The sequence below is a fragment of the Macaca mulatta genome, chromosome 18, assembly GCF_049350105.2.
Source record: "Macaca mulatta isolate MMU2019108-1 chromosome 18, T2T-MMU8v2.0, whole genome shotgun sequence".
Taxonomy (NCBI): domain Eukaryota; kingdom Metazoa; phylum Chordata; class Mammalia; order Primates; family Cercopithecidae; genus Macaca; species Macaca mulatta.
Genome location: NC_133423.1, coordinates 6,627,455 through 6,654,550, shown reverse-complemented (window position 1 = coordinate 6,654,550; position 27,096 = coordinate 6,627,455). Strand labels below are relative to the sequence as shown.

The 27,096-nt window shown below is 38.2% G+C and overlaps 1 protein-coding gene across 2 annotated transcripts in view; it reads right to left on the bottom strand.

Annotated features, from left to right (window-relative positions):
• FBXO15 (F-box protein 15) overlaps positions 1-27,096 on the bottom strand; it is a 74,912-nt gene that overhangs the window by 31,698 nt on the left and 16,118 nt on the right. For both annotated transcript variants that reach the window (XM_015122197.3, XM_015122198.3), the window contains 3 exons: positions 24,014-24,140; positions 22,526-22,608; positions 21,400-21,542 (listed from right to left, as the gene is read on the bottom strand). In XM_015122197.3, the coding sequence (XP_014977683.2) occupies positions 21,400-21,542; positions 22,526-22,608; positions 24,014-24,140 (353 nt within the window). The remainder of the gene's footprint in view (positions 1-21,399; positions 21,543-22,525; positions 22,609-24,013; positions 24,141-27,096) is intronic.

Here is a 27,096-nt window from a genome sequence, read left to right as displayed (position 1 = left end):
GATACTTGTTCATGCATTTTTATAGCAGCACAGTTCACAACTGCAAAAATGTGGAACTCGTCCAAATGCCCATCAATCAACAAATGGATACAGAAACTGTGGGGTATATGTAAACAATGGAATACTACTCAGCATAAAAAGGGATGAATTAATGGCATGTGCAGCAACCTGGATGGGATTGGAGACTATTATTCTAAGTGAAGTAACTCACGAATGGAAAATCAAACATCGTATTTTTCACTCATAAGTGGGAACTAAGTTATGAGGATGCAAAGCTGTAATGACACAATGAACTTTGGGGACTCAAGGGGAAAGGGTGGGAAGGCGATGAGGGATAAAAGACTACAAATTGGGTTCATTGTATACTGCTCAGGAGATGGGTGCACCAAAATTTCACAAATCACCACTAAATAACTTATGTAACCAGATACCACCTGTTCCCCAAAAAACCTGTGGAAATACAAAATAAATCTAAAGAAAAGCAATTCAGAAATTTATCAGAGAAATTTAGCAAACAGATTGAAATAACTGTAAAAAGTCAAACAGAAATCTTGGAACTAATGAATACATTTGCTGAACTGAAAAATTCATAGGAGGCTCTCAAAAACAGAATGGATCAAGCAAAGGAAAGTATCAGTGAGGTAGAAGGCAGGCTATTTGAAAATACCTATTCAGAGGAAAAAAGAAAAAAGAATGAAAAAGGAATGAAGACTGACTATAAGATATAGAAAATTACCTCAAAAGGCCAGATCTAATAATTATTGGTGTTAGATTCAAAGTTGAGCAAGAACAAGTAGTAGAAAACTTACTCAAATAAAAACAGAAAACTTTCCAAAACTTGAGAAAGATATATCCAGGTACAAGAATACTAGACAACACCAAACAGATTTGATTCAAATAAGACTACTCCAGGACGTATAATAATCAAATACTCAAAGGCCAAGCACAAAGACAGGATCCTAAAAGCAGCAAGAGAAAAGAAGCAAATAACATAAAAGAGCACAAATTCATCTGGCAATAGATTTCTCAATAGAAACCACATGGGCCAGGAGGGAGTGAAATGACACTTTCAAAGTGCTGGAAGAAAAAGAAAATTGCCATCCAAGAATACTGTATCTGGAAAATCTGTCTTTCAAATATGAAGGAGAGATAAAGTATCTTCCAGACAAACAAAAGCTGAAAGAATTCACCAACACCAGACCTATCTTAAAAGAAATGCTAAAAGAAGTTCTTCAGTCTGGAAGAAATAAATACTAATATGTGAAAAAAAACACTGGGAGATAGAAAACCTACTGGTAAAATTAAGCACACAAACTCAGAATATTCTAAAACTGTAACTGTGGTATGCAATCCATTCATAACTCTACTATGAAGCCCAAAAGACAAATCTATCAGCAATAATAGCTACAGCAACGTGTTAGGAGATAGGTAACCTAAAAACATGTAAACTGAGACAACTAAAGGTCAAAACATAAGGTGGGGAGTGGTAATTAAAGTATGTAATTTTTTTCTCATTTCTTTATTTGTGTCTATTCTTTAGTTTGTGTTCTAGGTTTTCATCTCTTTAAAATAACTCGTTATATCTATAAGATGTTTTTATAAGCCTCATGGTACAAGAATGAAAAAACCTATTAATAGACTAAAAATAAAAAGCAACAAATTAAAATATTCTACCAGATAATATAACAATAAAAAAAGACAGGAAGAAAAGGATAGAAGGGTTACAAAACAACCAGAAAACAAGCAACAAAGTGGCAGTAGTAAATGTTTCCTTATCAGTAACAACACTGAATGTAAATTGACTCAACTCTCCAATTAAAAAGCAGAGTGGCTGAATGGATAAAGAAACAGAACCTAACTATATGCTGCCTACAGGAGACCCACTTCGCCTATGAAGACACACATCCACTGAAATAAAAGGGTTAAAAAAAGATATTCCATACAATTGCAAACCAAAAAAGAAAAAGTGTAGCTGTACTTCTACCAGGTAAAATAAACTACAAATCAAGATAAAATAGACTGTAATAATGGAGAAAGAAGGTCACTAAATAATGATAAAGGGGTCAATCTGGCAAAAGGATATAACAATTATAAATACCTGTGCAACCAACAGCAGAGCTTCCAATTATATAAATCAAATATTAATAGATCTAAGGGAAGGGACAGGATATAATACAATAATAGTAGGGGTGCTTTAACATGTCTGCACCAAACCATGTCTACTGCAGCACTATTCACAATAACCAAAATATGGAATTAATCTAAGTGTAAATCTATGGATGAATGAATAAAGAAAATGTGAAATATATACAAAATGAAATATAATTCAGCCACTAAGAAGAATGCAATCCTGCCATCTGCAGCAACATAGATGAAACTGGAGGTAATTATATTAAGTAAAATAATCTAAGAACAGGAAAACAAATATTGCATGTTCTCACTTTTATGTGGGAGTTTAAAATGTGTATCTCATGAAGACAGAGAGTAGATTAGTCATTACTGGAGGTAAGGAAGGACAGAGATGAGGAGAAGTTAATGAGTACAAATATATAGTTTGAGAGAAGAGATAAAACCTAGTGTTAGGCCAGTAGAGTGACTACAGTTTATGATTGTCTATTATATATTTCAAAATAGTTAGAATTAAAGAATTCAAATGTTTCTAACATAAAAACCCTTAAAATGGTGAACATCACAAGTATATTATTTGATCTGCAAAAGTTATATAAATATATTATCACATGTATCCTGAAAATATGTACATCTATTAGGCATCAATTTTAAAAAATTATTTCCCAAAAGACTTTTTTTTTTTTTTTGAGACAGAGTCTCACCCTGTCACCCAGGTTGGAGTGCAGTGGTGTGATCGTGGCTCACTGCAATCTCAGCCTCCTGGGTTCAAGTGATTTTCCTGCCTCCGCCTCCTGAGTAGCTGGGATTACAGGCACATGCCACCATACCCAGTTCATATTTTTTTTTTTTTGTATTTTTAGGAGAGGTGGGGTTTCACCATGTTGGTCAGTCTCAAACTCTTGACCTCATGATCTGCCCACCTCAGCCTCCCAAAGTGCTGGGATTACAGGCATGAGCCACTGTGCCTGGCCCTCAAAAGATTTTTAAATGCAGTATGTATGAGCATAATAAAACAAAACACAAAAAAGCAAGGTATGTCTGTAGTTGGAGGGATAGATGAAAATTCCAAATAAAAATATATCAATCCATTCCAAATAAATATACAGATTTCATATGAATCTGCTCAAAATACAAAGAAGATATTTTAAAATCTGGCCAGGTGAATATTAAAAATATCTAAAAGCATAAATGGATAAAAATAATCAAGAAATCTTTGACAAAGTTCACTAGTAAAAAATTTTATAATGGGCTAGGGAACATATTTTCACAACAAATTGAACAAGGAAAGCTTGAAGTATCTTCTTGCCCGGTAGAGATAAAAGAAGGTGTACTTATTCTTAACAGACAAGAATAATCCTAACAGGTAAGGGTACAGGAATCTGTAAGCTATGTGTAATTTTTATGTTAATCAAAAGGAAGCATAGGTTGAAAAAGGAGAAATACTCAATCTAAAGAAAATATAGTTGAATATTTGCCTTTTATTCAAGAGCAGAACTTACCATATCTACAAAAATTTGAAAGATGCAACATTAATTATTGACATGCAATTAAAAACCTCTGAGATTCAAAACAATATGTACAAAATTAGAAAGCAAAAGACAAAATGGGAAAAGATTTTCAACAAATGTAATGCATATGAATCTTATAAACATTTAAAACAATGGAACCAATTGAATATGAATAATGAATATTCAATTAGAAAAGAAATATGATAATGAACAACAATAACAGCACCAAGCACATTTGAAGCATTCTTTAGTACCTCATAAGGGAGATACTAATGTTTTCCTTATTTTGTGAGCAAGGACACTGTGGTAATTGATTAAGGTTACACACATAGTAAGAGGTGGTACTAAAGTCAGATCCTAAGAAGAAGCCCCTTAAACAGCCTGCAATATGGTTGCTATAAAAACCATAAACCTCTGTGATAGTCAATTTTTAAAATAGTCAACCTAACATTCAGGCAATGCAAATTTAAAACAATCAGATGTCCTTTTCACCTCTCAAATCAATAGATATTTTTCAAAATAATGGTCATGATAACAGTGCTATAATCATGAAAAGTGGATACTAAATGTACAGCATTAGGAGAATGGGTCAGTAAATCATAAAAAAGCCAAACAATGGAATATTATACAATTTTTCAAAATCAAGTTTTCAAGAACTATTTAGTGGCATTTGAAAAACACTCACAATGTAATTTAAAAGGAAAAAGAATGTAATATTGTTCATATAATGTTCTCTAAGGATATAAAGAGAGCTATATATTTGAAAATGAACCAAAACATAAACAATAGTTGTCCTTGAATGATTTTTATTTGCTTCTTTATAAATTCTATATATTCTGAATTTTCAAATCTCATAATCAAAAAGATAATTGTTTTTTGTTTTATTTTACTTTTGATTGACAATAATTAAACATATTTATGGGGTACACAGTGATATTCTATTAAAAAAAAAACAAGAAATTCTATCATTTATAATAATATGGATGAATCCAGAAGACATTATGTTCAGTGAAATAACCAAAGAACAGAGAAACAAATACTGCATGATCCCACTTATATGTGGAATTTCAAAAGCTGAAGTCAAAGAAGACATTAGTTTTTTTTTTATTATTATACTTTAAGTTCTAGGGTACATGTGCACAATGTGCAGGTTTGTTACATATGTATACATGTGCCATGTTGGTGTGCTGCACCCATTAACTCGTCATTTACATTAGGTATATCTCCTAATGCTACCCCTCCCCCCTCCCCCTACCCCATGACAGGCCCCAGTGTGTCATGCTCCCCTTCCTGTGTCCAAGTGTTCTCATCGTTCAATTCCCACCTATGAGTGAGAACATGCTGTATTTGGTTTTTTTGTCCTTGCAATAGTTTGCTGAGAATGATGTTTTCCAGCTTCATCCATGTCCCTACAAAGGACATGAACTCATCCTTTTTTATGGCTGCATAGTACTCCATGGTGTATATGTGCCACATTTTCTTAGTATTTTAATAGCAACTCAGATAAAAAGTAAAATGTGACTGGTTTCCAGTTCATTTTTAAAAACGTTGGAAGTCACCACTCCATCCTAACAACAAGTAAAAATCAAGTCTTGTTAGATCTGTAAGAAAAGTAAAGTCATAGGGCAAACCACTGTCCCAAAATTAGAGAGACAGACAGGAGAATACAGAGAGTCGTAGCTCCATTGAGCCAAAACCTCCATAAGAACCAGTACCAAAAAAAAGGGAAACCTGAGCTGTAAATGATAAGCTGCTAAGAGACTCAGTGTGGGCAAGTCTGAGAGTTAAAAACTTAAGGGGAACCCAGTCAAGGGGTGTGGGCACATTTATGCGAGTTTTACCTCTAGGAGCTTCACCTGGTTCTCACAGTGAGTATCAGAAAAATATTCCTCCACTCCCCTGGAAAATGAAGGGGAAAGGAAACACCGAAATATACCAGAGCATTCTATGCTACTTAACGAGGCTTTTCCTCAGGAGAAACTAACTAGAGAATAACCTACTAGGGGAGTTATCGAGCCTAACCTACCCGAAGGAAGAGAAACACTAAACCGCAGCCCCATCCCTCCAGCCATTCTGGATGTTGTAAAGTGGGGGACCAGAGCAGCGCCTGTGAAGTTCACAATCTGGGGTCACAGGCTCACTCAAAGACTGAGATCTAACCAAAGGACTAGAAAATGCTTACCACACACACACACCTTACCACCACATTACTGTTTTTTGTGGTTCCTTTTACCCAGGACATCATGTCCAGCTATCAAGAAAAAATTACAAGGTATACTAAAAAGCAAAACACACAGTATGAAGAGACAGAGCAAGCGACAGAACCACACTCAGCTGTGGCAGGGATGTTGGAATTATCAGACTGGGAGTTTAAATCAACTAAGATTAACAGACTAAGGACTGTAAGGGATAAAAAAATTTTTTTAAAAAGACAGCACGCAAGAATAGGTAAACAATGTAAACAGAAAAGTAGAAACTCTAAGACCCAAAATAAATGCCAGAGATTAAAAGTCCAGTAACAGAGATGAAGAATACCTTTGTTGGGCTTATTAGTAGGCTAGAGCTGAGTAAATAATTTCTGAACTTAGGGATACTTTGATATAAACCTCGAAAACTGAGAAGCAAAGAGAAAAAAAAAAAAGACAGAAAAAAAACCAGAACAGAATATCCAACAACTACAAGAAAACCACAAAAGGTGTAATTTACATGCAATGGAAATACCATAATGAGAAGAAAGAGAAGGAAACAGAAGAAATACTTGAAACAATAATGACTGAAGATGTCCCCAAGTTAAGGTCAGACATCAAACCATAGATACAGGAAGCTCAGAGAACACTAAGCAGGATAAATGCTCCCCAAAACTACACCTAGGTGTATAATCTTCAAACTACAGAAAATCAAAAATTTTAAGATCCTGAAAGAAACTAGAGGAAAAGAACACATTACCTATAGAGGAGCAAAGATAAGAATTACATCTGACTTTTCCTCAGAAACCAGGCAAGCAAGAAGAGAACAGAGTAAAACATTTGAAGCATTAAGTGTTGAGAGAAAAAATCCACCAACGTAGAATTCTCTACCCTGCAAAATTATCTATCAAAAGTGAAAAGGAAATAAAGACTTTCTTAGAAAAACAAATATTGGCCAGGAGTGGTGGCTCACGCCTGAAATCCCAGCACTTTGGGAGGCTGAGGCTGGCAGATCATGAGGTCAGGAGATCAAGACCATCCTGGCTAACACGGTGAAACTCTGTCTCTACTAAAAATACAAAAAATTAGCTGGGCGTGGTGGCGGGCGCCTGTCGTCCCAGCTACTCAGGAGGCTGAGGCAGGAGAATGGCGGGAACCCGGGAGGCGGAGCTTACAGTGAGCCAAGATTGCGCCAGTACACTCCAGCCTGGGCAACAGAGCGAGACTCCGTCTCAAAAAAAAAAAAGAAAAGAAAAACAAATATTGAAGGAATTTGTTGCCTCTAGACCTGCCTTGTAAAAGAAAAGGAAAATGATCATCTGACAAAGAGCCAATATCCAGAATCTACAAAGAACTTAAACAAATTTACAAGAAAAAACCAACCCCATCAAAAAGTGGGTGAAGGATATGAACAGACACTTCTCAAAAGAAGACATTTATGCAGCCAACAGACACATGAAAAAATGCTCATCATCAATGGTCATCAGAGAAATGCAAATCAAAACCACAATGAGATACCATCTCATGCCAGTTAGAATGGGTGATCATTAAAAGGCAGGAAACAACAAATGCTTGAGAAGATACGGAGAAATAGAAATGCTTTTTACACTGTTGGTGGGAGTGTAAATTAGTGCAATCATTGCGGAAGACAATGTGGTGATTCCTCAAGGATCTAGAACAAGAAATACCACTTGACCCAGTGATCCCATTACCGGGTATATACCCAAAGGATTATAAATCATGCTGCTATAAAGACACATACACACATGTTTATTGTGGCACTATTTACAATAGCGAAGACTTGGAACCAACCCAAATGTCCAGTGATAGACTGGATTAAGAAAATGTGGCACATATACACCATGGAATACTATGCAGCCATAAAAAAGGATGAGTTCATGTCCTTTGCAGGGACACAGATGAAGCTGGAAACCATCATTCTCAGCAACCTATCACAAGGACAGAAAACCAAACACCACATGTTCTCACTCATAGGTGGGAGGTGAACAATGAGAACACACAGACACAGGGCAGGGAACATCACACACCGGGGTCTGTTTGGGGCTGGGGGGCTGGGGGAGGGATGGCATTAGGAGAAATACCTACTGTAGATGACAAGTTGATGGGTGCAGCAAACCAACATGGCACATGTATACCTATGTAACAAACCTGCATGTTGTGCACATGTACCCTAGAACTTGAAGTATAATAATTAAAAAAAAAAAAAAGGAAAATGATAAAGGTCAGAAACTTGGATCTACATAAAGAAATAAAGAGCACTGAAGGAATAAGCGAAAAAATAAAAGCTTTCACTTCCTTATTCATAATTGACCTAACAAATAACAGTTTGCCCAAAACAATAATAGTAATAATATATTCAAATACATATACATATGTGTGCATATATATATATATGCTTATTTATAAGCAAAAGGAGAAACAGCAATGATACAAAGATTGGGAGGGAGGAATTTGGATTATTTTGTTATTGTAAGGTATTTGCAATACCTGTGAAGTGGCAGAGTGTTATGTGAAAGTGAATGGATTTGTGGTAAATGTGGTGAATTGTAGAGCAACCACTATAAAAGTTTAAAAACAAGTATAAGTGAAATGCTAAAAAGAAGACAAAATGGAATCTTATAAAATGCTCAATTAAAACTACAAAATGCAGAAAAAGCATAGAATACATAAATAGGAATAAAGAACAAAAGTAACAAATAGAAAACAATAACAAATACAGTATATACCTCTCCAACTGTATTGATAATAACTTTAAACACCAGTGGTCTAAATATACCAATTAAGAGACAGAGATTCTCAGAGTTGGTAGAAAAAAACAAGACCTAACTATATATGGCCAATAAGAAACTCACTTTAAATGTAAAGATACATACAAATTAAGTGGAAAGAAAAAAATAAACCATGCTAACACCAATCAAAAGAAAACGTAAGTAGCTACATGTCAGACACAGCATGCTTCAGAGCAAGGAAACTTACCAGGGATAAAGAGGGGCCATCTGATACTGATAAAGAGATCAATTTTCCAAAATGCTATAACAATTCTTAATGTGTATGTGATTAGCAACAGAACATCAAAATATCTGCAGCAAAAACTAATAGAACAGCAAGGAGAAATAAACTAACCCACTATTATAGGTGGAGACATCAACACCTATCAGAAATTGACAGATCCAGCAGGCAGAAAATCAGTAAGGACGTAAGTGAACTCAACAATGTCATAAATTAACTGGGTATAATGGATATTTATAGACTACTTCATACAATATGAGCAGAATGCACATTCTTCTCAAGCTCACGTGGAACATTTACAAAGACAGACCACATTATGGGCCATAAAACCATAAAACACACCTTGGCCAGGCGCGGTGGCTCAAACCTGTAATCCCAGCACTTGGGAGGCTGAGGCAGGTGGATCACCTGAGGCTCTGTCTCAGAAAAACAAAAAAACAAAACACAAAACTTACCTTAACAAATTTACAAGACTGGAAATCGTACAGTGTCTGCAAATTGATACAATTAAACTAGGTATCAATAACAGAAAGTTAGCTGGAAAATTCCAAAGTACTTGGAGACTGAATAACAGATTTCTAAATAACACATGAGTCAAAAAGAAATTCCAAGAAAAAGTTAAAAATGTTCTGAAGTAAATGAGAATGAAAACACAACTTAACAAATTTTGTGGGAGGCAGTAAAAGCGGTGCTTAAATGGAAATTTACGGCATTAAATTCATATATTAGAAAAGAAGAAAGATCTAAAATCAACAATCTAAGCTTTCACATCTTAAGAAACTAGAAAAATATGAGCAAATTAAATCCAGACTAATAAGAAAAAAAGAATAAAAATTAAAGGAAGAATCAGTAAAATTAAAAACAGAAGATCAATGTAGAAAAATCTATGAAACTGAAAGCTGGTTTTTTGGAAATAAGAATAAAAGCAATAAGCATCTAGCAAGGTAAACTAAGAGAAAAAGAGAGACTACAAATTGTTAATATCAGAAATGAAAAATGGGAACATCAGTGTAGCTCCCATGGATATTAAAAAGATAATAGGAGAATACTATGAACAAAGCTATGCCCACACATTTGATAATCTAGATGAAATGGGCCAATTCCTTGAAAGACACCATCTGCCAAAATTTACACAAGAAGAAATAGATAATCTAAATAGGTCTATAGCTATTAAAGAAATTGAATCAATAATTAATAACCTTGTAAAACAGAAAGCACCAGGCCCAAATGAGTTCACTGGTAAATTCTACCAAATATTTAAGGAAGAAATTATATCAATTCTCTAAAATCTCTTTCAAAAGATAGAAGTAAAGGGAATACTTGCTAACTCATTCTATAAGGCCAGCTTTGCTCTAATTTCAAAACCAAAAACATTGCAAGAGAAGAAAACTATAGACAAGTAACTCTCATGAATAAAGATACAACAATCCTCAACAAAATATCAGCAAGTCAAATTCAACAATGTAGAAAAATAATTATATATTATGATCAAGTAGAATTTCTCCAAGGTCAACACAGCTGGTTCAACATTGAAAATCAATTAATGTAATTCATCACACAACAGGCTTAAGAAGAAAAATCACATGATCATAACACATACAGAAACAGCATTCAACAAAATCCAGGGAAAAAAAGGAATACAGGGGAACTTTCTCAACTTAATAAAGAATAGCTACATAAACGCTGTAGTTAACATTGTGCTTTATGGTGAGAAACTCGACACTTTCTCATTAAGATCAGGAACACAGCAAGGATGACTCCTCTCATCGGTGCTTTTCCACATCATACTGGAAGTCCTAGCTAATGCAATAAGACAAGAAAAGGAAATAGAAGGTATCGTGATTGGGAAGGAAGAAATAAAACTCTTTGTTCAGAGATGACATAACCATCTCGGTAGAAAATCCAAAAGAATCTGAAAGAATGGCCAAAATCCAGGACACTGACAACACCAAATGCTGGTAAGAATGCAGAGCAATAGTAACTTTCATTTATGGCTGATAGCAATGCAAAATACTACAGTCACTCTGGAAGACAGTTTGGCCATTTCTTACAAAATTAAACACACTCGTACCACACGATCCAGCAAGCACACTCCTTGGTATTTACTGAAAGGAGTTAAAAACCTGTGTCCATAAAAACCTGCACATGGATGCTTATACCAGCTTTATGCATACTTGCTAAAACTTGGAAGCAACCAAGATGTCTTTCAATAGATGAATAAACTGTGGTACATCCAGACGATGTGATATTATCCAGCACTGAAAAGAAATGAACTATCAAGCCATGAAAAGACATGGAGAAAACTTAAATGCATATTACTAAGTGAGAGAAGCTGGTCTGAAAAGCTTAATACTGTAAGATTCCAATCATATGATATTCTGAAAAAGGAAAAAGGATGGAGACAGCAAAAAGGCTAGTGGTTGCTAGGAATTAGGGAGAAGGGATGGATGAATAGGTGAAGCTCAGAGGATTTTTAGGGTAGTGAAACTGCTCTGTATACTACCACAATAGTGAAAATGGACCATTAATATTTGTCCAAACTCATTAAATGTATAACACCAAGAGTAAACCCTGCCATAAACTACAGTAGGACCTTGGGTGATTATGATATGCCAACATTGTCCACTCTAGTGTGGGATATTAATCATGAAAGAGGTTATGGTTTTGTGGGGCAGAAGCTATATGGGAAATCTCTGTACCTTCCTCCCAGTTTTGCTGTGAACCTAAAACTGCTCTAAAAAGTACAGTCTATTTTTAGAAAAACTCAAATGACAGAAGCAGCATACTTTGTTATTTAAGATTTACCTCCCTTAGATTCTTTAGTATTCCTCTTCCTCTCAATACTGATAAAAATACTACAATATACTGCACCATGCAAAACCTTTTTCCTTCAGTTTCTGAAAATTGGTAATAATTAGCCTGATACAAAAATCAAATAAATATACATTTCTTCATACTTTGCCTTGCTGATCAGGCCCCTTTGGCAAGCTCTATTTACACTTCAAAGACACAACTGGACTATTTCCTGTCTTCTCTTTCACGTGGTGGCACCATCACCTCATCAAAGTGCTCATGGACAGCTATGCTGAAAAGAGTTCACACAGCAGGCCTCACACTGTCAATTCTTAGGAAGATCTGCTTGCAAGCCTGGCCCTTGGATGTGGTCTAAGCATTTGGATTTCAGAAGTGTTCTCACCCACCATTCCCTAACCAGTAGGGGTGGTTCCCGTACCTAAACAATTTGTATAACGTGGTTAATGCTGAACATCCTCTTTGCTTCTGAGAGTCTGGAATTCTGCCAGTGCCAGGCAGAGACTGCCAATGCGACAAGCCCCCAGTAAAAACCCTGGGTGCTGAGTCTCTAATGAGCTCTCATTAGAGCTGTCTAATGATAGACATTTCACACGTCTGGTCACAACTCATTCTTGGAGGAATTAAGAGCACTTTGTGTCGACCCCATGGGGAAGGATTCTGAGCTTGCACTGGTTTCCTGCAGACTTTACCCCATGCCCTTTCTATCTTTGCTGACTTTGTTCTGTATCTTTTCACTGTCATAAATCTTAGCCGATAATGCAACCATATCCTGAGTCCTGGGAGTCCTCCTAGTGAAGCACTGAAATTAGGGAGCCAATGTCACCTATTTACATTCCCAAAAGAACAGAAAACAAAAGTTATACAGAAAAACCCACAGGCACTGTTAAAAGCTCACCTTAACTTTTCATTTACAAATTACTCTTTCAGTATTTCCTTCACTATTTACGCACATTCCTTCTTTCCCCTCATAAATCCAATTCAGATAGCAAAATATTTCTTCATCTAAACTTCCTTTTAGCTTAATTTTAGTGGCAATACACAAAGAAGCAGGTAACAATATGTGCAAGTCCGGGGATTATACATTTTTCTTTGAGAAGAAATTAGATGGATCCTTTTTAAAATTTTCAATATAGCCATGACTTGACAAAGTCGCAGAACACATAAAAATACAAAGAAAGGACACTTCCCAGTTCCTTGGGGGAGGAGTATGACAAAGTTCCAAGGAGAAGCAGTCACATAAACCTATAAGGAAAAAAGAAAGGACACAAATCCTTTTTATTCACTATCGGGTAGTGCAGACAGGTCAAAAAGCCTTTCCCTAGACACAGCTTCTTACTGAGGGAAAATAATGCCTAGAAGCATGAGCAATATTTTATGGAATTAGAGGACCTAGGGTCCTCCTAACCACGCCAAAATAGAACATCCTCAGATCTGAAAGGACAACAGAGGAAGAAAACTAGAGCAAGACTTAGTGTCCACTGACCTGGGAGCTGAGCCCACTGGAGACATGTCAGAACTCAAAGCTAAGAGACATAAGCTGTTGCCTCAAAATGGATGACTGCAGCGCTGGCTGAGCTGGGAGATGTTGCTGGTCAGCCAATGAGGTGACGCTTATTTCTGAGCATTTACCACTGAGTCAGTTTGGAAATACTCTTCCCACTCTGTGACTTGAGAACCTAATCCCAGGCACCAAGAGTTAACGGGCTTCTTCTGGTTTGTTTTTAGTAACAGATATTGAAAAAAACTCAAAGGACCTTGTACCAAAGTTCATGGGACAGAGTTAAGAAAATAGAACAAAGGGATATTTTGTTCAGAGAAAATATCGTGACCAAGAGGTAGACGACATTAAACTGCCAGAACTCACTCTGAATGCTTCATTGGGATTGTTCTGTCTGAAAACAAACACAAATCCTTTGATTATTTGCATTCTCTACATATACAACTCTAGAGATCCTTTTAGCCATATAAGGCAAATTATTCTACACAGTGCATTCTATACTTTCTAAAGAAATACATATGTATCTTTTAAAGGATGAAGATAAACACTGGTATGTAGATATATCATAATGCATAATGTATAATCAAAATAGATACTCATTGCTTTTTTTATGAGTCTAATATTTATTAAAATGTGAATAAAGGATTTATGTATACAAAAATAATTTGACAGAAAAATCTGGAACTGCAAAAGATGTGAAAGACATTTTGCTCCACTCCCCCGGGAATCTATTTCTTTAGTGATACTGCACTTTCTTGGTTACTGTAGTTTCAGAGTGGTTAACATCTGCTAAGCCAGCCCCCTCTCAATTCATTTTCAAAACTTAAGACCTGGATGGTGATCACACAGGTGTTTTCTTTACAATAATGTCTTACGCATATCTGTGTGTCTTTTCACAATACAAAGATGTTTAATTACCAAAACAAAAAAAGGAAAAGCAAGGGAACAATTAACAGTCAGAATGGTGGTTCCCTCTGGCAGGAAAAGAAGCAGATGAGAGGAGGTTGGGGACACGCAGGTGGCTTCAAAGTCTGTGGTGCTGGCCTATTTCTAAACTGTGGTGGCTACATGGTTTTTTATTGTATTATTTTTCTGTAGCCTGTATACATAGAAAAGATTATACTTTCTCATAATTAAAAATTTAAAACAAAATTTCTCAGCCATTTAATATGCATATGTGCATTTCCAAAGTGATTTTAGACTCTACTTTGCAAGTTTGCTAATAAATTTCCATTGGGATTTTTAATAGGATTGCAATGACTTGGTGGACTAAATTGGAGCAGTCATAAAATCCCTTATTCAAAAATAGAATCCTGGAAATGTCCATACAGAATGACCAAATTCTGGCTCTATTAATAAATTATGTCATAGTTGAAGTTTTATCCTTTCCACTACCACACGACCCTACTACCCAGGCCTGGACCCCTCCCCAGTAACCTGTCTGGACACTGCAACTGGTCACTTCATCTCCACCCCACCTCCTCCTGGTGTGCCCTTCCTCAGAACCTTCCAGGAATCCTTTATGCCACCCCTCCCTGCTCATGTCTGTGCCTGGATTCCAGCCTCTCTCTGTCCCTAACCCTATCAGGCAGGGATCACATGAAGGCGGGGCTTCCCTCTGTGTGGCCCATCTCCTGCATTCAGTAACTGTTTGTTAATGAATGAACCCCAAACCACCCAGCCGCATCCCTTTACTTCCCGCAGCTCCCTACAGCCTGCCTGGTTAGCGTCCAGCCAGGCTTCTCAGGTCTCACGGAGGATGAACAGAGCAGAGAGCCACCCACATTCCAGAGACGTGATGATAGAACATTTTATCCTTGATAGGAAGAAAGTATTTTTTTTTTAATGGGGGCAAAGTGCTTTATCCCCAAATGCAATGACATAGCTGAAATTTACTAAATATACCACATGGTACCACAAGAGAGTTTCTCAAAAACTACAGAGGACATTCTATTTGTATAATACTTTTTAAAATGTTATGAAGACACTCTGATGACAACAGCGCCCTCTGCTGACTTCTAGTAGTGCAACCATGGGAACTGGAAATATATTTGAGCCCACCTTGGAAATTCTACTTTGTCATCTTTTTATTGGGGGGAAATCATAAAAGGCTAATTATTCCTATCTCAGTTTCCCATTCTCCTTCATTTAACTTAACCTCTTATGCATTATAACAATCATATAACCATCAAGGGGTTTATTCACGTTAACACAAAATTGGCTTAAATATTACTCCAGCAAGTCAGCAGCCTACCCTGACCACACTTACAATGCCAAAACTTTGGAAATACACTGACAGTCACACACACACAAGAAGATATACTCTAAAAGTACATCATTTAAAAGGCAAAAATATACAGGAAGTATATTGCAGGAAGCAGGACGTACCCAGCTCTGGAGTCGCACAGACCTGAGCGCAGACTGTGCCACCTGCTAGCTTTACAGAACAGAGACCTGACTCACTACCAGCTTCTGACTCCTCCTCAATAACATGGGGAGGTAAGAGTACCCACGGCTCAGGCTTGCTATGAAGAGGAAGTGAAATACTTTACACGAAACATTTAGCAGAAACCTATAATGAGTGCTCATAAATGTTCCCTATTACTATCATATTCATCATTATTACGGGCATATTTTAGGTATGAGGAATGCAATATAAAAATTAATCAATGTTGTGCTGTATTTGTATGCAATAATGAATGGTGGGTCCTCTTCTCTGCAGTTCTAGATATTCCCCTGAGACAGACCTAGCACCTAACCAGCCTAACTCCTCAATAATAGAGTGATGGGATAATTCTACATGTATATGGATTCTAACATACAACTTCTACATATATATTTCTTTTTTTTGAGACAGGGTCTTGCTCTGTTGCCCAGGCTGGAGTGTAGGGGCACAATCATGTCTCACTGCACCCTGGAACTCTAGATCCTCCCACCCTCAACCCCTCAAGTAGCTGAGACTTCAGGTGCATGTAATCATGCCCAGCTAATTTTTGAATTTTTTTGTAGAGACAGGGTTTCACCATGATGCCCAGGCTGGTCTGGAACTTCTGGGCTCAAGTGATCTGCCTGCCTCAGCCTCTCAAATTGCTAGGATTACAAACATGAGCCACCACACCACACCACACCACATAAAGGTAGGTCAGGGTGTGGTGGCTCATGCTTGTAATAGCACTTTGAGATTCGTAATGTTAATAATGCTAATATTCCCCTTGATGATTTTATGACCTGTGTGCGTGTATGTATGTGTATGTGTATATATGTGTGTGTTTATATATACATACATATGTATGTGTATATATGTGTGTATGTGTATATATATGTATATACACACAAGTCATATAAACATCAAGGGGTCTATTAACATTATACACACACCCAGAGAAAGGGAGAGAGAGAGAGAAAGAGAAAGAAAAAATGATTTTTAATGGCAAATAATGTTGTAATTTGGTAAATTCTGTATAAAGACTGTACAGGAGTTCTCTGTATTTGTACAATGTAAAATTATTTCAAAATAAACATTTTAAAAATTGAAAGTAATATAACTAGTATCTTGGAAGCAATTTTTATAGAATAGTTGGTATACTGCAAAAGCTATGTCTTATAAACCATCTCAGATGAGAAACAGCACAAGTTCCTGATGTTTGCCTTGTAATGAGAGGATGATACAGACACTAAGTACCTAAACACAAATTTCATTTTTATTTGTCTAGCCAAGTAACCTACCATAGGTACAAAGGTAGAAAGTATTCTGCCAGACCTTGAATTTGTGAGGCTTTTTCTTTACAGAGAGAAGTACACAGTCATGTACTTTAGAAGGGGAATTCTGATGCCCTTCCTCTGGGTTGTAAAAGAAAAGGAATTAAGGCAGTGGAGGAAGACCGGCAGTGGAAGATCTGGAACCACACAGCAGCCTCCTGGGGCCTCCCCAGACCCTGAGAGGCAGGATGAGGCAGGGCTTCTCTCTCCTGGTGGAGAGGCTCAGGCCCTCGCTGACCTTGCTTTGGTCCTACAAGGAGGGCCAGCTTGCAGCTCTGCTCTGCAGCATCCTGAAGCTGCATCTTTGCCTCTAGAGGCAACAGAGAACTGCAAGAGCTTTGACCAAAAAGATCCTGGCCAAGGCAGCGGAGAATCCTTTAGCCAAAGAAACAGAAAGAGCTTTAAGGTAATAGGCCCAGAAGAGTCTATCTAAGAGCCCCTCAACTGCGTGGCCTTTGGGAGCCACCCATTCTCTGTGATATTTATGTGCATGCCTACTATGTGCCATGACAGTCCTGAACAAAATAAACCAAAATACTGCCTTGTTCAAGTTACTTCTCTTAAACATACAAACTACCTAAATAAGTAAACTCTGTGTGTTAGATAGTGCTATGGAGAAAAATTGAACCGGGCAGGTGAGAAATGGGGAAACTGAGGGCTTCTAGGTGTAGCAAAGTGGGTAAAGCCTCACTGAGAAGCAGTCAGTGAATCAGGCTCAGAGAAACACGACCCCGGGGACCCATGCTGAGATCCAGGGCAGTAACACTGCAGGCGAGAGGGGCACACCAAGAATCTGAGGCCACAGCAGGCCTGACACAGTCAAGGAACAGAGAGGAACTCATTAAAGCTGCAGCAGAGCTAGAGTGGTGGGGACAGAAAGGGATAAGGCCAGAGAGGGAACAGCAGCAGTGTGGGCTGAGGCGGGGGAGGCAAAGTGGGGACACACAGGGCTCCATAATGGTTCACAAGGTTTAAAGGGGAAGGAGAGCTCTGAGGAGCAGCTGTGGCTGGGACCAGCCAGCCATCTCACCTCATCGCTGTGGAAATTGCATCTTGTTCCCCCATTTCCCAGGACAGCTGCTCACAGTGGTGGCACAGGTCAGGCTAGATGCCCAATTCAACAGTCTATGAGGGTTGCAGACATGGAGAGCAGAGACTCAGTTCTCAGCTAATACTGGCATATAAGGCACAGCGTTTGTACCCTTGGCATGCATTGGGGCACACTGGCGACACCCTCAACAGTGTACACAGTGTGTACTTAGTCAAAGGGATATCATAGTCTCCAATGTTCATGAATATAACAGAGCTTCAAAATACACATGGCAAAAACTGATAAAACAGCAAACAATTCACTATTAGAGTTGGAGATTTCAACACCCCTCTCTCAGTAATTGATAGGCAAAAAAAAAAAAAAAAAATCAACTCTCTCAACCGATCTGACCTGATTAATATGGTAGAACACGCTACTTGACAATAGCAGAACACATTCTTCTCAAGTACACACAGAACATAGACCAAAAGAGATCATATTCTGGAACATACAACAGATTTCAGTCACTTTAAAAAATTCAAGCAATACAAAGCATACTTCCTGACCACAATCGAATTAAATTAGAACTCAGTAACAGAAAGATCTCCAGAAAATCCCCAAATATTTGGAAACTAGATTACACACTTCTATCTAACCCATAGATCAAAGAAGAAATAAAAGGGAAATTAGAAAGTATTTTAAAGTGAATAAAAATGAAATAAAACATATCAGAATTTGTGGGATGCCACTAAAGCAGTACTTTGGTGGAAGTTCATAGCATCAAACATCTTAATATAATACGAAAGTTCCCAAATCAATAATTTCCACTTCTCCCTCAAGAAATGAAAAACAGAGCAAATTAAAACATAAGCAGAAAAAAAGTAGAAAGAATAAAAATCAACATGCAATTCAATGAAATACAAAACAGAATACAGGAAAAAAGTCAATAAAACCAAAAGTTAGGTCTCTGAGAAGATTAATAAAATTGATAAACTTCCAATCACACTGATCAGGAAAAAAAGAAAGAATACACGAATTACCAATATCAGGAATCACGTCATGTCACTACAGATTCTATAGACATGAAAAAGATAATAAGGGACTATTATGAAGAACTTTATGCCAATAAATTCAGCAACTTAGATAAAATGGACAAATTCCTTAAAAGACAAAAAAATACCAAAGCTCACTCAAGAAGAAATGAATAACCTAAATAGCTCTATCTCTTTGAAAGAAAAGGAAACTGTAGTTAAACATCTTTTCATAAAGAAAGGTCCAGGCTTTGATGACTTCATAGATGAATTCTACCAAACAAGGAAGAAATACTACCAATTCTATGCAAAAATCCTCCAAAAAATCCAAGAGGAAAGAATACTTCCTAACTCATTCTATGAGACCAAAACCTTACAAAGAAATTACAAAACAACTGGAAGATAAAACAAAAGAGAAGTAACAAGAATTAAATACTTCATAAATATCTTAACAAGAAATGTACAAAACTAGTATGAAGAAAATTCTGAAACACTCCTAAAAGACATAAAAGTATTTTTAAACAAACTGAAAGACGTTCCACATTCTTGGATGGAACAATTCAACAACAAAGATGTTAATACACCTCAGGTTAATATATGGAATTGAACAATTCTGATAAAAATGCCAACAAACACAAGAAACCCTAGAAATCTTCCTGAGCCAAAAAGCAAGGAAGACTCAAAGGCAAATGGGTTATCTATAGGACACAGGAGCAGCCTGAAGCAGACCCCACCCAAAAAGCTGGGGACAATTTTAACTTCAAAAAGAAATGTCTATAACTGACTATAAATTATTGAATAAGTAAATATCCCAGAGTCCAAAGTGACACTAAACAAGGGTGGGGCCGAGGAGGAAAGAAGAAGAGCTCAAATTTTTTCTACCACAGTAGATGACTACTGCATCAATGAAACCATGTTCCACAGAGTTAAAGAAACTAATGACTGACAGAAATGCTTGAGTTTGCAAGATAGCAGATAAGAAAAAAAAGCGACTTACTGAAATACTAAAACTCCCTCCACTTGTAAGACAAAACTAGCTGAAATCCGTCGGAACCAATATGGCCAACTGGAGTTTTCACAGATGGAGCTTTCTGACATCACAGCCCGAATTCCCACCACGTTTCACATTAACTCCTCCTGAATTTGCAAGTGACCCAAGAGGGCATGAAGAGATAACTGCACCATGCCTGAGGACCTTCTGGACCTCCCCTTTCCTTCCACGAATCACCTACTAATCCCAGAATCCACGCCCTAAACCTTTTCTAAAAAAATTCCTGCGTTAAAGCCAGCATGAGGAGATAGGTTTCAGCTGGACTCCTGTCTCCTTGTTAGTGGACCAGCCATAAAAAGCTTTTCTTTTCTCAAAAACCTGGTGTCACAGCATTGGGTTCTAGCACATCGGGCAGCAAGCCCCTTTTGCTCTGTAACATCAATTTCTTCATCTGAAAATTGGCAGTTAAAAGGAAAGAATTAAGCATTTGCTCTGCCTTTTTAGAAGTTCACCCAGGTGATAAGAGAAAGTTATTTACAAAAGCTCAGTGGATAAATACAGAAATAGTGACATAATTAGAAAATCAACATTTTTAAACAAAATATTTGATTTAGGCAAAGATCATTAATGGGTGTCAAGTCCACTAGATGAAAGACTTCGGAGGAGCAGGGTATCTGGAAAAGAATACTTTTAATAATGAAGACATCTAGTGGTCACCATCTTAACCAGACGATAAAACCTGGCATTAGTAATAATGGGACAACCTGACATTACATACCTCTCAATATAATGCAAAATGAAGTACATAACTTCCCTTTTAAAATATTTTTACCAGAAATGTTAAACTTGAATCTAACCAAGTTTAACCAAACTTGGCTATAGATGAATGAAACCAAAAGGAAATAATCAGACAAGTCAGAATGGGGCATTCTGACTTTTTTCCTGCTTGGCCTAAGCCCCCTCCTTTTCTCTGTCTGCCCAGCCTCCGTCCTGGCTTTGGCAGGCTTGGCAAACACCAATGCAGTATGTAGAGGAGAAAGGCTGGTTTCTCTTTACTCTCATCCTGGAGTGGCACAGGCCCTGCTGGCAAATTTACCACATTCCTTTGAGAAAGAAGGGAGGAAGTCTGGGGAAAGCAGACTGCATGGAAAAATAATGACACGGTAGAGAAGATGAGTAGGGGCTACCCGCAGGAGGTGGCATTGAGAGTGACGGTGGTGAAGGAGACAGAGCCAGCGCTGAAGAGACTTGGTCCGGTGAGGACTTTCACAAGCCCTGGGATGACACACGGGTCTAGGAGGACACTGGTGCCAAAAAATTATAAAGTGACCAGTGAGGGCAATTCTTAACTCAGACATAAAAATTGGTTCCCTCATCTCAACCTTTAATTTCATAATAAAATAAAAACTCAATTAATGTCACCTTTCTTGGTGAAGAGATTGCGAAATGTACCACACAGGTAGAAAACTCCACCACTGTGCAGATCAACATGGAGTTGGTAGCCGTGCAGTCCATACTCGGGGCTATCATCCAAAAACGGGCTATGTGGAGGTAGTTCATAGGGACTGAAAAGCAAAACAAAAGAAACATGCAAATTTGTCAGTGCCAGGGACAAAATTCTTGGTTTGAAAACACTTTTTAAAAAATTACCATCCATATGAAAGCACTACCTCCTACAAATGAAACACCATAGGATTCCCTATAATCTTCAATACCAGGAACTTAAAAGACTGCTCAATGTTCCTTTTACCAACTTCTGTAACAACAGGAAATGATGTGAGTTCTGTAGGCAGCCACAGCCCAGCACGGGTGCACGTGTTTCTGCAGCTGATCCCAGGATGGCCACTCTACAAAGGCCACTCTGCCCCCATGTTGTTCTCAGTGTCCAGTGGACAGAAGCGCTCAGCAGGAAAAGGCACTGAACACCGATCTGCAGGACAGACAGACATCCAGGCAGACCCAAAGCCAACACAAAGTTTTATTCAACAAGAAAAACATGACTACATAAGGTGACAAATTCAAAAATATTCAGGAGCTTCTCAGGTAATAAAAAAAAACAACAGTGAGTAAGGAAGAGTGTAAGTCCACAGGAAAAGGGTGAGAGCTGTAGTGAAATGGGAAGCCTGTGCCCCACCTAAAGACACAGTTCACTGAAAGACACACACTGTCCACACCAGACAGAATCATCCGCAGGCCAGGGTCAGCCCAAGGGCCATGCATCTACGTGCCTCACGAGATGTGAAAATTCACTAAGAGCAAGAACTTGAAGGACAGTAGTGGCATCTTAAAGTAATGAAGCTGTCCTACCCATATAAATAACATCCTACTAGGTATAAATTCCTTAACCCAGAATAAATACAGCAAATATGTACTTGTGAATAATCCAATTATTTTAGCAACAGCCAAATAATTATTCCTGTTGGTTTGTGTTTACTGATTAAAAACAGAATATCTCTGCAGCTATTCTCAGGATATTAAGATGGCATCAACTTCTAATACTTTATATTTACTGTACAAAAATTCAACACACCCACATATAAATACATACATAGTGGCCGAGCCTAATGTGCTTCTCTCCACAAGGTGATGAAAATGAAGATTTGCCATAACAAAAGCCAATTCTTCCTCCTTCTGAAAAGTTAATTAAGAAGAATATATATTTCAACCAAAATGTTTAAATTTTTCACAAGGTCATTGTGAAGATCACAGCACATTCATCTTGCAGATAGATGCAGTTTCTTCCAACCATAAGATCACCACAGTGCTAATGCATTATTACTGCTAATATGTTATTACTATCTAATAAGACTTACATTTCATATTGACAGCAGGACCACAATTCACCCAAATATGCAGAGCACACAGGACCAAAAGAACTCACAGCCCAGAGCTTGCGAAATATCAAAAGATATATATGACAGTTGTGAAACTACGCAGTTAGTTCCAGGCTGTTTCAAACTCTTTTCAAAGACCTTCACAGATACCATATTAATTTCACAAATACTGAACTTCACTGACACAACGTTCCTCTTGCAAGTAACTGCCTGATTTGGCCAACGTGGTGCGAATGATTAGATTCAACTTCTTCACTTGTCCATCAGGTTGAATAGCAGAAAATGCGACTATTTGGGGACTGAACTCTATTTCTCCCCAGATTCACAGCTGACACTGATGGGCGTAGGTGACCCCAAATGGTAAATCCGAAGGTGCCACTCTCCAGTAGCCAGGCAGAGGACAATCGAAGCCACCAGAGTGCTCACAACTCTGCACCCGACACAGCTGAATGCATGCGAGTCACAGAATGCAGAGCAGGCAAGCTGCAGTCTCACCCACAAGCCACCTTCACACAGAAAGGGGAGAATGGAAAGAAAAACGGACGGCCACAGTCGGCTGAGGAAAGGAAAAGGGACTAGAGGATTGCGTTGTCTGAAGCTGGGGTCTTAATTCCATCTAGTCATTGTAAACCAATGCATAATGCCAATGCAGAATCAGATTTGTGAACTACTATCTTAAAATATCAGCCAGACGTGGGGAAACAAGAAATCTTATGCAGAGAGAAAGGATAACATCTTAGACACCTGACCCTGAAGAGCAGATTTCACTCAAAGCCGCACCTACAGGATCAGAAACGTGCTTGGGAGACGAGCGTGCTGAACACATAGTAAGGGGAGACGTTGTCAAAGAAAGAGCATGAAAGGAAGAGAAGGAACATGGACTGATTGGAAATGGGAAAGCCACATGACATTAAAGGAGTAACACGAAGGAAAACATGAAGGCAGGAAGAGGTTGTTGTCTATGACAGCTGAACAGCAGAACAACAGATAGCACAGTTGTCTATGATACCAGAATAGCAGAACAGCCTCGGTGGAGCAGAGGGCCAGGTTAGTTTGGAAAAATGAGGTTGGTGAGATGTAAAACGGATTGCAGTTAGTGAAAAGACTTAAAGCATTTTACATTTGATGTCACACACAATGGTAAGTAAACGTGGTATTGTGATGGGGAAATGACACAGTACATACAGGCACTCAAGTCTTACCTTCCACACTCCCACCAGGAGGCCAGGGTGCAGGCAGAAGATCCGAATGAGTCTGTCACAGCCAATCATGGTAGATACGGTCAAATGACTCAGATTGTACTTTGCAATTAAAGAATGCCATCGGAGTCTTTGAACGTTATGCCAAGGAAAGGAGAGAGAGAAGTGAGCTTTCCTGTCTATAGTGTTGCCAGTTCTCTTTAGCGTATCACAAATGTGTTTGAAGAGCATGTTAATGATGTGCTCAAACTAAGGGGCACGTTGGCAGGGTGGGGACACAAATGAATAAAAGGCAAAATGGATACATTCAGATTTCCAACCCAAATCGGTTTTTCTTCCCCTCCATCTTGCTCTTACTGTCAACTCAATGACCCAGCCAGGAGGAAGCTGAAGTATCAGGAAAGTGGTGAAGTGGTAGAACTGTCTCCTGTTCTATTCCCTCAAAACCCAGCACAATACAATCTAAAGCAGACACTCACTGTGCATTCCTAGTCAAGTGAGTGAAACGCCACAGAAGCAAAGATACACTATTTCAAGTGACATAAGAATGGGTGGTCTCAGGAGGTGGTTGGAAAGCAGATGGGTCTTTTACAGTTATTATCAAGGATAACTCAGAGAAGGTGAAAGTTGACACATCAGAAATAAACTGAAACTAAATCACCAGTGTTTTCATAAAGGAGACACTAATACAGCATTAAACTGAAATCCCTAAGGAGCTGGGGTCACATCTCATTCAACAGGTGGTGCCCAGCACCTCAAGCACAGTCAGCAGGCAATAGGTATTCAAAGGTACATTAAATAAGCGAGTTAAAAAGGACACCAGCTGCAGTCCTGTTTCAAAGTGGAAGGGACTGTGAGGCATCAAAACCAGATCTCCAGCTACCACATGACCTTAGTCCCATGTTCAACTTTTCAAAATAACTTCTTGTGCAGAGAACCACAGCTGGGTAAGGAGAGATGGTCGGTGAGCGTGTGTGATGTAGAAATTAGAAATAAACCCAGCAAAAATGCAGAATACACTTGGAGGAGGATAAATGCAGGGTCAGGAACCTCACCATGGAATCAGAGAAACCTGAGGTAAAACCTTAGCTTCAACCTACAGTGACTTTGTGACTATCACAGGCTGGTTCTTCGTGTATGAAATCACCAGCCTGCTCAGTGGGGACGAGAGCACAGGGTGTGGGGCAGGTGCTCAATAAATTGCAGTCCCTGCTAGTATCATTAGTGTGGACAGAGGCAGCTGGGTGGGGATGTGAGAAACCTTCTTCTCTGAAAATCTGGCTGTAGAGGTACTTATTAAATAGACTCTGAGAATGTGCTGAGTCCTCATGTGCTTGGCCTCACAGCCACAGACACAGAAACTAAGGCTGAAGTTTCCCCAGCAGTTCTCACAAATTTAGGGTGGGATAGCACAAGCTGCAGAGCAGAAAATGCTGGCAAGGAAGAAAATTGAGAATCTGACTAGAAAGGTATAAATTACAGGGGAATCCAAATTACATCAATAAGGCTTTCACTGTTGTTGAAAAACTTCTCATAGAGGAAACAAGAAAGACCCAAATGAAAACCACAGAGTCTCTTCTGGGCTGTCACACAGACGCGTACAAGGATTTATATTCCTGCATGATGAAAGCTTCAGTTACAAACTTGCAATGAAAGTGTCGATCAAAACAAATTCCTAAAAAACACTTTTAGTTGTGTTTATCGCAGTTTATCAAAGGCTGGCTGAAGTCCATTGAAGTCCCATGGAAATAAATTACATCAAATGAATTTTCCCAATGAACTCTAGCATTTGGCAGTCTACAGTATCTATTACTTTTGACCTTGATGACCATTTTAGGGAAATACTGTCTTTAACTGAGCTTTATAACTCAACATTATCCATTTAACTTAATTCTTCAGGATCATTTGAATTAGTGTTAGCCATTTTGTCCTAATATCTGTAAATAACATCTCATGATATGCCAAGTAACATACTGTTTAGCAAAACTAGTACAGTTTGTGGACTTATTCTCCAAACGTAATTTTGAAATGCATAAAGTCTAATTACCACATTAGAAAAAGCTGACTTCCTTCATGATACCACAAGAAATTTCAAAGATTTATCCAAATAAAAGTACAATTTTTTAAAAAGGTAACTGTTTCCAAAGTATTCTCCATAATATATTCAGGAAGAATAATTCATTTGTTGTCATAATATCAAGAATATTTTTAGAGTACAATAAAACCTGGGTTTGCCAGCACCAAGAGGTCTGAAAAGTCTTACATTCAGAGCATGGAAAGAGAGCTCAGTAATCACTAAAACAGTGCTCAAAGAGCAGGCGCCATGGAGAGGAGCCAAAAACAGGGTCCCCAGTTACAGAGCTGCAAAAAAAAAAAAAAAGAAAAAAGAAAAGAAAAGTGCCTGTATCCAGGGAAACCATGAAAGAACGCTGTCCCTCCATGGAGATGGCAGGCACTAATGTCAGATATCACAGCATCCTCCATAGCAAGGACAGACAGGAGAGAAACCAGTGGGTGCAACTGCAGCATGCAAGGATGGTAAGAAAACGACATGGTAAATATTCCTGAAAAGTCAAAGAATAGTGAGACAGTGAAGGAATTGGGAGGGCAGGAAACCAGTGTGGAAGAAGGCAGGTATTACCTTGATATTTGCAATATATCTTATATAAAGCTATGCTAGCTTGCTCCAGATATGAGTATGCTATGCATGCCATAATCCAGCTTTCAGGAGGAAGCAATCAATGATGAAAAAGAGAGCCTGAGAGAGCTGCTCAAAGGCAGATGCCAGCCTCATAGTGAATATGGACTCAGTGCAAAGCCACCTGACAACAGAATAGTAAAGGGCTCACTAAGCATTACCCATGTGCTGCACACTTAGCTGATCTACACATTCTACAGTGATATCTTTTGATCAGTCTTATTCACTGCAGTCATATATGCTAAATACTATGCCAGTATAATGATCATCTTATTTCAGAGAGGAGAGAATGGAGACATAAAAAGAGTAAGTTACTTGCACAAGATCACATATCTAGTAAGTTCAACAGAAGGCAGACAAAATAACTGATCATTATGACTTGGTTTCC